Source organism: Malania oleifera, chromosome 4 (genome assembly GCF_029873635.1).
Source record: "Malania oleifera isolate guangnan ecotype guangnan chromosome 4, ASM2987363v1, whole genome shotgun sequence".
Classification (NCBI taxonomy): Eukaryota; Viridiplantae; Streptophyta; class Magnoliopsida; order Santalales; family Ximeniaceae; genus Malania; species Malania oleifera.
This window is the reverse complement of record NC_080420.1, coordinates 102632388-102643845: the sequence shown is the minus strand read 5'-3', so window position 1 is coordinate 102643845 and position 11458 is coordinate 102632388. Positions and strand designations below refer to the sequence as shown.

Genomic DNA, 11458 nt, shown 5'->3' with positions numbered 1-11458 from the left:
TCGATAATAAGATTGACCTAAATTGGTATTAAAAAGATAAAATTATCACCACTCACGATAATAAAGTTCTTCCAATGATCTTTAGCAATCCTAACTCTAAATTGGTAGAAAATGCCAAAAGAAAATTTTTTGTTAATAGATGAGGCAATACATAAAACTAACTTTGATTATGCAAGTTTTTTTTTGTTATTTACTTGAAATTTGTCACGACATAATGCTCATTTTAAATTTTATGATCTTTAGAATATGCATATACTAAAATTTTGATGACATATAAATTATATTTCTGTATCAAGATCAAATACTTTTTATGTTCAACATTACATACTATTTACATATATATAAATGTTTGTTCATTTTAATTATTTTTCAAATGAGATTTCAATGTCCAAATTTTGTCAAAATTTCATGTTTCTTAGATCGATACGCTCCATTTCAATGCTACAATCATGGATGATCTAGAAATCCAATTATGATTCAAAATTTTCCTTCAAAATTTACAAATATTTCTCTATCAACATTATGTACTATTTACATATATGAATTTGTTCATCTTTAGTGATTTTTCAAATGAGTTTTCAATGCCTAAATCTTGTCAAAATTTCATAATTCTTGGACCAATATGCTCCATTTCAATGCTACAATCATGTATGATCTAGAAGTTGGAATATGGTTCAAAGATTTCTTTCAAAATTTGCTAAAACCTCATGGTACTCACAAAAAACCCTAGTCCAGACCAATGTGGCTTCAAAGCTGAAATTTTCCCAGTTCCCTCAACTTCACGATGCAAGAAAATATTCATTAGAAAGCTGAAGTGCTAAGCTACAAATCCATCAAAACCTCACTAAAATCCATTCTATATAACCCAAGTTATGGCCATTACAAATCAAGTTAAAAACACACCTAAAACAAGCTTGAAACCCCATTTTGCTTGCCCTCTCATATGCCCTTTCCAAAGCATCGTTTTCAGCCGTGGATAGAGTTTAATCCAAAGGCCCACGTTTAGACTTTCAAAGCCAGTAAATCCGTGTCACTAGGCTTTCCACCAATACGGTCTCGCCACCTCGCATATACTCCACTCTCGCGGTGAGTATTTAAATCCTCTTCTCAACCGTCATTTCCCAACAAACAATACACCCGATCCCTTTCTCCCACAAATTTTCCTTCCTCTCAAGCTTCCCCGTTAGGTGTTCTGTTCGTTTTCCTAGAAAATTTCGTTTCCTGTCAGAATAGTGAAAGGAGGTTCCAGACATGGCCGAAGTTGAAACAGCCGTCGCACTCGACGTCGTCGTCGATCCAATTGCCACGGACGTTCCCGAAGAGAAACCGGCGGTGGCGGACGCGAAGCCGAAGAAAACCAAACAGCCGAAAGCTAAGCCCAGCGGGCCCCGAAAGCCCAGATCCCATCCCACTCATCCTCCTTTCCTTCAGGTACTCTCTCTGGAATTTTCCCTTTCTGACTTCTTCTCTTTCTAGATCTGTACTAATGTGTGTTTGATTTGGAACCCTAGATGATCACCGACGCGATTTTGACGCTGAAGGAACGAACTGGTTCCAGTCAGTATGCGATAACGAAATTTATCGAAGAGAGGCACAAGCAATTGCCTCCCTATATTAAGAAGCTCATTTTGTTCCATTTGAAGAAGCTTGTGGCAGCTGGTAAGCTCGTGAAGGTTAAGAATTCTTTCAAGCTTCCTCCTGCCAGACCGTCGGTTACGAAACCAACTGCCAGTCCAGCGGCGAAGAAGGCGGCGGGGGCGAAGCCCAAGGCGACGGTGAAAAAGGCGACGTCCAAGGCAAAGACTAAGTCAGTGGGTAAAGCGAGTGCGAAGCCTAAACCGGCGGCTAAGCCAAAGGCAGCGGTGAAGCCGAAAGCAGCCGCCGCTGCGAAGCCGAAGCCTGCGGCTAAACCCAAGGCTGCTGCTGTGAAGCCTAAGTCAGCTGCAAAGCCGAAAGCAGCGGCTAAGCCGAAGGCGAAGGCAGCTTCTCGGCCGGCAAAGGCTGCGCGGACGTCGTCGAGGACTTCGCCGGGGAAGAAGTCAGCACCGGCGGCTAAGCCGGCGCCGAAGACAGCGACGCCGAAGAAAGCTCCTGCGAAGAGCGCTAAGAAGCCAAAGAGTGTTAAGTCGCCGGCGAAGAAGGCTCCGGCAAGGATGCCAAGGAAGGCGAAGAAGTGAGAGTGGTAGCCCTCTAGAGTTTTGTAGAGTGGCAGTTGTATAAATTTGTTGTTGAAATCAGGGTTTTTTCAGATCTCTCTGGCTGATAATGGAGATTCGTATACAGAAAAACGCGTTTAGTTTCTATCGGTTTTTATTTTTATTTTTATTTTTGGCATTTTCATCTGTAGTTCCCATGATCTTGAATCAGTAATTTATGTTAGTAATCTTCAAGCTCCGTCAATGGCGTTACCTGTGTCAATTTATATTATGCGCGTGTTAGGCGTAAATTAGCAAAGGTTCTTTTGTGCGGCTTATCTTAGTCGCGTAGGTTAAGGACATGGGTTCTTACATGGCGAGTTCACCTGTAGTACTTCCCTGAATGTTGACAAGTTATGCCGTTCCCGAGTCAGTTATCTATCTCGCGCTTCTGGCGCAGGTTAGCATTTCTGATCTTGGCTGGCGCATGTTGGGATCGACGGTGAAGGGTGAAGTGTGGCGAGGTTAAGTAGTTTCCTCGGTGCCAGTCAATCTCTGCCGAGCTCTGTTAATGTGTTGTTTGCTGCATCGTATTCGTGCGCGTTTTAATGGCAAGTAAACACGGTATCTCTTGTCGGCTCATGTTAGCCTGTGCGCTAGGGATGCCACGTTGGCTGTCCATGGCAGAGGGGCGGGGGGTGGGAGGAATGATGTGGGGGAGGCTGACGTGTGAGAAGGAACACATGGGATGGCGGTACACGTTAGCACGCTAGGGGGAAGAGATATGTTCAGGTAGCGTGATGTGTGCATCAAAAGTCTGGGAGCAGTCTGCGTATGTTAGCACGGTTTTTGGGGTCCACGGCATGGCATTTCGAAAATGCAGGATTTTTTGAGAGGGGATCCACGGCTTACGATAGCGTGATTTCCCCAAAATACAAGAATGCTGGGGTCCACGGCTTAAGATAGCATGATTTTTCCAAAATGCAAGATTTTTTGAGTGAGGGAGGGAGGAGGGATCCACGGCTTACGATAGCATGATTTTTCCAAAATGCAAGATTTAGGAATGCTGGGGTCCACGGCTTAAGATAGCATGATTTTTCCGAAATGCAAGATTTTTTGAGGGAGGGTGGGGGGATGCACGGCTTACGATAGCATGATTTTTCCAAAACACAAGATTTAGGAATGCTGGGGTCCAATGCTGTCTGGTCAGAATCAGAAAGACACGTGTGACCGACTGGGGTATGTTAGGATGTGCTCACTCCTATGATCTGTCCAAGAAAAGTGAACTAGCAGGGGGATAAAAGGGCCTCTTTTAGGTTTTTTTTATCTTTTTTCTTCTATTTTTTTTTTTATAAAAAATATTTTAGCTGAATAAATGTTATTTTTATTTAAATGTTTTTTAAATTCATGCAATTGGAGAGGTATTCTTAATACACTTGGATAGTTAATAAAACCTACTTTAGAAAATTTAATTTTTTTAAAGGTAATGATTTTTTTTGGGTATAATTCATTTTAAAATTTTTGATTTCATTATTTTCTAAAAATTTACACACATTAATGCTATTTTTTTTGACTTTTCTCTATCTTGGAGAAGGCATGCAAGGGGAAGTACGAAAATGAAAATTGTCACTCGGTTTATTCTCAAGAAATTATACAAGGGATCTTTCTCCACCTGTCCATTTATCTGTAATTTAAATGTTAAACATGTGATAAGTTGGTCTTACATTCATTAGTATCAAAACATGACTAAATGTGTACTTTAAGAAACAAAGATAGAAGGAAAGATTTTTTTATATAACTTCTCATTCAATCTCTATTTTCAACATTTATTGGGATTATTTTTTTTTATATCTAATTCATAATTACTTGTAATTATTTCTTTTATTCTCAGATGTTTAATATTTAGATAATAAATATTAATTAAATTATAAAAATATTTTTTAAAATTAAATGATTTTTTAAATAAATTAAATATAAATTACTAACCTTGCATCATAACAATTCATATGCAGTTTGTCTCATGGCTAATACATGTATGAATGAAATTTTCTCTTTCGCATTTATTTTTTATTTTCTAAAATTCTTTTATACAAAATGACAAATGGACATGAGTTGTGCATATAATACACTTTTATTTATTATAAAATTAGTTAATTTTTATTTTGCCCATTTTTGTAACTTAGTTAAATTTATTTATTTTAATCTCTATTACACATGATTATGCGAATTATTGCAAGTTGTTGCATAATATGGACTAGTTTCTTTTATTATTGAAATTTAATTTTATTAAAATAATTTAAAATATTAAAAAATATGGGTCAAAAGAAAGAGGAGTATACTTATGTAAAGTTACTAGTTATTTATATAATATATTTATGTGTTAGCCTTTTATATTTCATTTTTTTTTGGACATCCGCTCACTTGATTGAATGGTCAATGGCAAAAATCAAATAGAAGTGCAAAAGACTAGGTCACCTCCTTAACTGGTAATCCTAGTAATTATATTGGTAAATAGCCTTGTGTAGTAGGCCTTGAAATATACTCATAAGATAAAAGGCCACCTTAGTTTAAACATAAGGTGGTAACCTTGTGGAGAGACCTTGATGAATAGGTTTTATTGTCATTATGGGACGAGAAATAACTTGGAGAATGCCTATGAAAAAAAAGGGTATCTCTATTCAAAGATCTGTGATGATAAGCTTGGGAAATACCCTTGATGAGTAGGTATTTATTATCAATAAAGTTGATTGAGGTAAACTTGAGAATACCCATGAATGTCGAGTTTGAGCTCTAAGTTAGATGAAGAACCAAACCCTTCTAAGATGTTGACATTGAACCCTAACTTGGATGCAACAATTAAGCCCTGGGTATTAAAATAAAGTTTCAAGTTGGATATAAAGAATTGAACTTTGCTTGAGTATAAAAATAAGCTTAAGCTTAGATGAAAGAATCAAACTTTGCTTCGATATTAAGATGGAGCCTCGACTTGGATGCAAAAATCGAGCTTTTCTTGAGTATTGTTGTGGGATAAAAATGGTTGGGACCTGCGACGTTACTTTCCGACTTTCGATGACTTGAAAAGGTTGAAAACAAAGTAGGCTTGGAGGACCCGTGGTGACTTTGGGGGATCACTCCGATGCTTAAGTAAAGCAATGCTTCAAAGAGGTTGAATGCAACAGTAAAGTAGGTTAAGAATCACTTACCTTGACCTCTTGCTCGAGTCCCTACTTATAGTGGCCGAAGTTGACCTGAGGGTGTATGGCCATTTATTGGTCAGTTGTGGCGCGGACATGAATCGCTTTGGTCTTTACGGAGCCGATAATAGATATCGGTGGCGTGGGCGTGGATTGCTCTGGCCTGCATGGGGTTGACCCTTGCAGAGTAGCTATCCTTGAGCGATAATGACCCTGATTGCTGTTGTACCTTAATGCCACTTCATAGCAAGTGGACTGTTTTGACCCTAATATATATTTAGGGTATATCAGTTGTTCCCCTTTAGTTTCAAATTTTCGTAATTTGTTCTTGAAAGTTCGAGAGTTGTCCTATCTCTCCCTATTTTTTTTTTGGTTATCGAGCTGAAGTGGAGGGAGAAGGCTGATCCGAGCTAATGCCGAGCTAAGTTCAGCTGATCCGAGTCGATGCCGAGCTAAGTTCAACTGATCCAAGCCGATATTAAGACGCACTCGGGTTTGATGAGTCGGATTGGAGGAATGTGGCTAATCTGAGCCGATGCTGAGCTGGATTGAAGTGAAACGGTTGATCCGAGCCAATATTAAGATGCACCCGGCTTTGACGGGCCAGATTGAAGGAATGCAGCTGATCCAAGCCAATGTTGGGATGCGTTCGTCTTCGCTGAGGAACTTTGTTCCGAGCAGCTCCTTTTGAGAACTTTGCCAAATAGTTTTCTTAGGGAACCTTGTTCCGACTAGTTCTTCTTGAGAATTTTGCCGAGCAGCTTCTTGGGGAACCTTGTTCCAACCAGCTCTTTTTGGGAAGCCTTGTTCCAACCAGCCCTTCTTGAGGATTTTGCCGAGTAGCTTCACTTGGGAAAATTTTATTCCGACCAGCTCTGCTCGAGAACTTTGTTGAGCAGCTCCTCTTAGGGGACTTTGTCCCGACCAGCTCATCTCGATAATTTTTTCAAGTAGCTCCTTTGGTAACTTTGTTCCAACCAGCTACTCTGGAGAATTTTTCCAAGTAGCTTCTCTTGGGGAACTTTTGTTCCGACCATCTCTTCTTGAGAATTTTGCCGAGCAACTCCTCTTAGGGAACTTTGTCTCGACCAACTCATCTTGAGAATTTTGTCGAGGAGTTTCTTTGGGAACTTTGTTCCAACCAGCTCTTTTGGAGAATTTTACCAAGCAGCTTTTCTTCGAAAACTTTTGTTCCGACCAGCTCTTCACAAGAATTTTGCCGAGCAGCTCCTTTTAGGGAACTTTGTCCCGACGAACTCATCTCGAGAATTTTTCCAAGCAAATTCTTTGGGAACTTTGTTTCAACAAGCTATTGTGGAGAATTTTTCCGAGTAGCTTCTCTTGGGGAACTTTTGTTCTAACTAGCTTTTCTTGAGAATTTTTCTGAGCAACTCCTCTTGGGGAACTTTGTCCTGACCAACTCATCTCGAGAATTTTTCCGAGCAGCTTCTTTGGGAACTTTGCCTAATGAGTCATGCTCATATTTTGGGCATTTTTTATGGCCCATGAGCCTTAGCTCATCAATTGGGCCGGTCGTATTTGCCTAATGAGCTGTACTCATTTTCTTAGGCATCTTCTTTGGGCCTCATGAGCATTGCTTATCAGTTGGGCTGATCTTCTTTGCCTAATGAGCCGTACTCATTTTTTAGGCATTTTTTGTTTCCTCATGAGCCTCAGCTCATTAATTGGGCTGGTCTTCTTTGCTTTTTGGGCATCTTCTTTGGGCCTCATGAGCATTGCTTATCAGCTGGGCCGGTTTTAAGACGGGTTTGCCCATAGTGGTATACTTTTGAAGTTCCAAGAGTCTCCATAATTTCTCTTTCACCTACAAGTTTCAATATTTTTCGTTAAGTGAGCCGTACCTTTGGGGTATCGTGATTTTCCTCGGGATTACATGTCTTTTAGGTATCCCATCTGATTGGGAGGTGTGTGTGTGTAAGGAGCCTTTGTCAGCACGCGGGTGTTGGGTGATATCTTTTTCGAACTGCGGGCCTGTATGGGGACTTACAACCTTTTCCTCGAGACGTGGGATAATCAATGATCCTGCCTCCTCTAGATTCACGTTCTTGTGGAGATTCGGGCCAACTTTTCTCTATAAAAGGTGCTTGCTGGCCCATTTGTTCTTTGTCTCAACGGAGAGAGGTTCCCTTGCTGCTAGGTACGCTTTCACTCCAACCCTTTTTCTTGCTTCTTTTCCTTCTTTTTCTTGGCTTTGTGTTCTGACTTTTCTGCTATGTTCTTCATATATTCTTAAAATGTTTTTTATATTTTGTTTGAATGTTCCTCGTGTTCTTCATTTCCCTTGGACATGTTCTTAGCAAACTGTTTGAAATATGCACTGTTGATCCAAATTTTTGTATTGTGTAAGTTGTTTATCCTTTTGACACTTTAAAATTTTGACTTCATGAATTCTTCCGAGGCTTAGTCTAGATCTCTCATAACCATTAGGAATGCTTGGTCTGGCCTTACCCTAGTAGAGCTGCAGACCGTGCGCCATTTATTCGTTATCCCGGACACCATCCACCTTAGGCTATCCACCAGCTCCTAGTAAGCTCAGCAGCCTGGTCTAGATGAGATCTGCCTATATACTGATTACCTTGACCTAGGTTTTAGGCTTCCTTTGTTAGCTTTCTTTTCCAATGTGCTTCATTTCTAAAATGTTGCCCCTTCGCAGTTGGCCACCAATTCTTATTTGACGTTGACGTGTTTCGCCATCCTTCTCCAAAAACAAAGTCACGAGCCCACTATGCCTTTGTTTCAGAGCTGTTATCAAATGAGGAGGCATACTGTAGAGAGGGACTTGTATTATTTCAATGCCATTCCCAACTACAACTTGTTCACCCCTGGTAGCTCCTCCATTAATGATTGGAAGTTTCAGTTCTTTTTTGCATCCGGGGAGCTAGATTATCATGGGCCCTGTATTTGGTCCACTCCTCTGGATAGTGATTTTCTTCCCTTTATGATTTATTTATTCTACAGATGCCTAAGTTATATTATTGTATAACTGTACCCTTTGTTTGAGCCTGCTTGTGACACTTGGCTCCCACTTTGTCTCGGTTAGAGGAAGCTATCCTTTGAGAGCTATGGGCTAGTGCTCAGTAGCGGCTTATTCCCCACGAGCAGTTGCTCAAGGAGTGAGTCCTTGTGCAATGGGGGCTGAGTCGCGTTTCTCCAAGTGTAACGACCCTCAATCTTAATATAAAATGTAATATAATAAGTAAGAAAGTCAACCCGAACCCGTGGGTAACGGGGACACCTGTCAATCATAGCAGAAACCTAAGTAGTAGCAATCACAAAATTTAAATCATCCATCTATCAAGCATAATACCAGAGTTTACTACACATCATAAAACTGTATTTTTATACATCCCCGTAAACATCAAAATAACTCTAGGGTCAAACACAAAATAATTCTGACCCTAGTACGAAAATCTTACCCTCCTAACGGGATAATATTCCTAACTTAACGATGGCCACGATCCACCGGTCACTCAGGGTCTCCTGAAAAATATATTTAGTTTGGGGGTGAGACACTATTCAGTAAGGGAAAATAAACTAAATACAGCTGTGTGGCAATATAAACATTTAATGCATTTTTACATATACAGTACATTTCATAAATCGAAAAACATTCGTCATATCATACTGAATAATCATACATTTTCATATTTGCTAATAACTCATAACGTACATAAAACATCTGCTATAACTATAATACTGAAAATATACCCAGGATGAATAGCCAGCTAATGTCATGTATTACCCCCCATGACGGGTTGTGCAGTCCGAAGGCGGGACTTGACGATGGTTGGCTGACCACTGCTGAGTCAAATATGTTAGTAAGTACGATGGGCCCGCCGCACTCTGGTCCGGATTGCCAGGTGGACGTCTACAACTCTACACTGAAAGCCACACTGACTATCCATTTCCCACCCCCTCATGGGGTGGTTAGCACAAGTCTGAACATAGATATTTGATCTATAACTAGTTATGGTACCGAGCCCATGAAACTGAACTAAACTAACATCCGAGTTCTGATAACACATAGTACATGATAATATAGCATTTTTCATAATCACGGCCTTGTGCCGAACATTTCATAAATATCGCCTTGCGTCGAAATCATACATAAATATGGCCTTGCGCCGAAATTATACATACATATGGCCTTGCGCCGAAATCATACATACACACGGCCTTGCGCTGGTATCATACATATATACGTCATTCTGAAAATAATCATTTAATCATATATTTGTCAGAATCATAATGTAATGTATACTTTCATAACTTCTCAAATCATACTGCATTCGTATCATTATCATATCATAATATTTTTCCACGTAAAATAATATTCATGCCACACATTTGTTATATAAAACCCATGCATTGTATTCTAAAATTATAGTTTCTGGCATCTCATCCATATATATACATTTCAACATAATAACAGTATTTTTCTCAAACGTACATTTCCTACGTAATATATAGATAAAATATATGCTTTTCCTGAACATAACTTTTCTCATAAATAACAATAATTTGCAAGAAAGTAACTGTTTTAATTTATTCCCTTACCTGGCTACTGAGAAAAGTTCATATAAACTCTAATCTCACACCCGTAGGGTTTCCTGATCAATACACTGAAACTGAAAACTTTCAGTATTAAACTTCAGTATTTCTACGTATACATCACTTCCTATAACTATCATAAGACCAAATTTGGCTTAAAAAAACCTTACCTTAACTTAGGGATGATTTTCAACTTGCTTTCACCAACGATTCGCTCCGACAGATTTGGAGAGAACTTCCTTAGGAGCGTTGTGGTGACTTCGGATTGTCGATCCGGCGTAAATATGGCCCAAAAATGATGTGTGTGTGTGAGAGAGAGAGAGCACCAAAGAGGAGAGAGAGAGAGGATGAAGATTGCTTAATAATGAAGTTAAAAATCGGATTTTTGATATATATAGAATTGGATTTGTCGACGAGCCACGTCATTCGTCGACTAATCCTTCAATAATTTCATCAACGAAATTCAGTCCTCGTCGAAGAAATTCAGTCGGCTAAAAAATCTCTCGGTATTTCTTCATCGACGAAATTCAGTCTTCGTCGAAGAATTTTCTTAAGCCCTCATCGATGAATCCCCTGTATTCGTCGACAAAGCCCTGATGCTTCCCTTTTTTTTTTTTTCCCTCCAAAATACAATGTTGTCGACGAACGTGAAGTCGACTTCCTCCTTTTGTTACTGTTTCCATTTCCCTTCCCCTTTATTATTTAAATCCCATTATTATTCGGGTTGTCACACCGGGTCTCTGCTTTTCTCAAGATTTATGCCTATTATATGTGTACAATGTTTTATTTAACTTTCGCTTACCTTTCCCTCTTTTCTTTTCGTAGCTATGGACTTAAATCAGTACAAGGCCATAATGGCCGAGGCCAAAAAGCAAATAGTAAGTAGGAAGAAGAAGAAGATGCTAGATTTACCAAGTGAGTCTTGTCAGATGGAGGACACCCCTGTTGCCCTGAACGATCCTCCCCCTATCCCGTTGGCCCCACCCGTGGCCACTTCTTCTGGAGGACCTATCTTCTATGATCCCTCTTTCCGGTCTTGCCCTTCATCATGCGGTGCACGTTGAAGACCTTGTGGAGGTGAAGCTGACCTTTCTCAAAAACCTGCTCTCTAGTATTCGGCAAACCACCTATCAGGTAGCTTAGTTCATGAGATTTGATTTTATTGCTCATTGTTGAGTATTAATTTCGATCTTGTTTGTAGCTAGCTACAATGCCCCTGGTTCCTGAGGATAAAGTGGCAGAGATGTATCGGCTCTCCACAGAGTCACATGAAAAAGACGTTACTGCCCAGAATGAGCTATTTGAGGCTAAAACTGCTGCCGACTGTCACACGAAGGCTTTGTTAGAGGAGATAACGAGGATTTGGAATGAGGAGATCCCTACTGCGACTGCCAGTGTTGCAATATCCGACTATTGAAGCTCCAAGAAATTCATCCTAAACACTTCCAAGTCTTACCACATAGGCTTTTGGAGATGCTGAGAACAGGTGAAGGATATGCACCTTGACGTTTCTCTAGTAGAGGGTAAGCTCATACGGCTACGACAATGAGAGCCTAG

General features: G+C 39.9%; 1 protein-coding gene across 1 annotated transcript; it reads left to right on the top strand.

The window, feature by feature from the left end:
• Nucleotides 1–1115: 1115 nt before the first annotated feature.
• Nucleotides 1116–2394, top strand: LOC131154137 (histone H1.2-like). Its single transcript, XM_058106679.1, has 2 exons — nt 1116–1431; nt 1512–2394. The coding sequence occupies exons 1-2, from the start codon at nt 1252–1254 to the stop codon at nt 2175–2177; spliced, it is 846 nt and encodes a 281-aa protein (XP_057962662.1). The 5' UTR covers nt 1116–1251; the 3' UTR covers nt 2178–2394.
• The last annotated feature ends 9064 nt before the right edge of the window (nt 2395–11458 follow it).

Coding starts and splice junctions, on each gene's coding strand:
- LOC131154137 (XM_058106679.1), top strand. CDS start 1,252: ATGGCCGAAGTTGAAACAGCCGTCGCACTCGACGTCGTCGTCGATCCA. Junction 1,432..1,511: donor CTCATCCTCCTTTCCTTCAG/GTACTCTCTCTG, acceptor TTGGAACCCTAG/ATGATCACCGACGCGATTTT.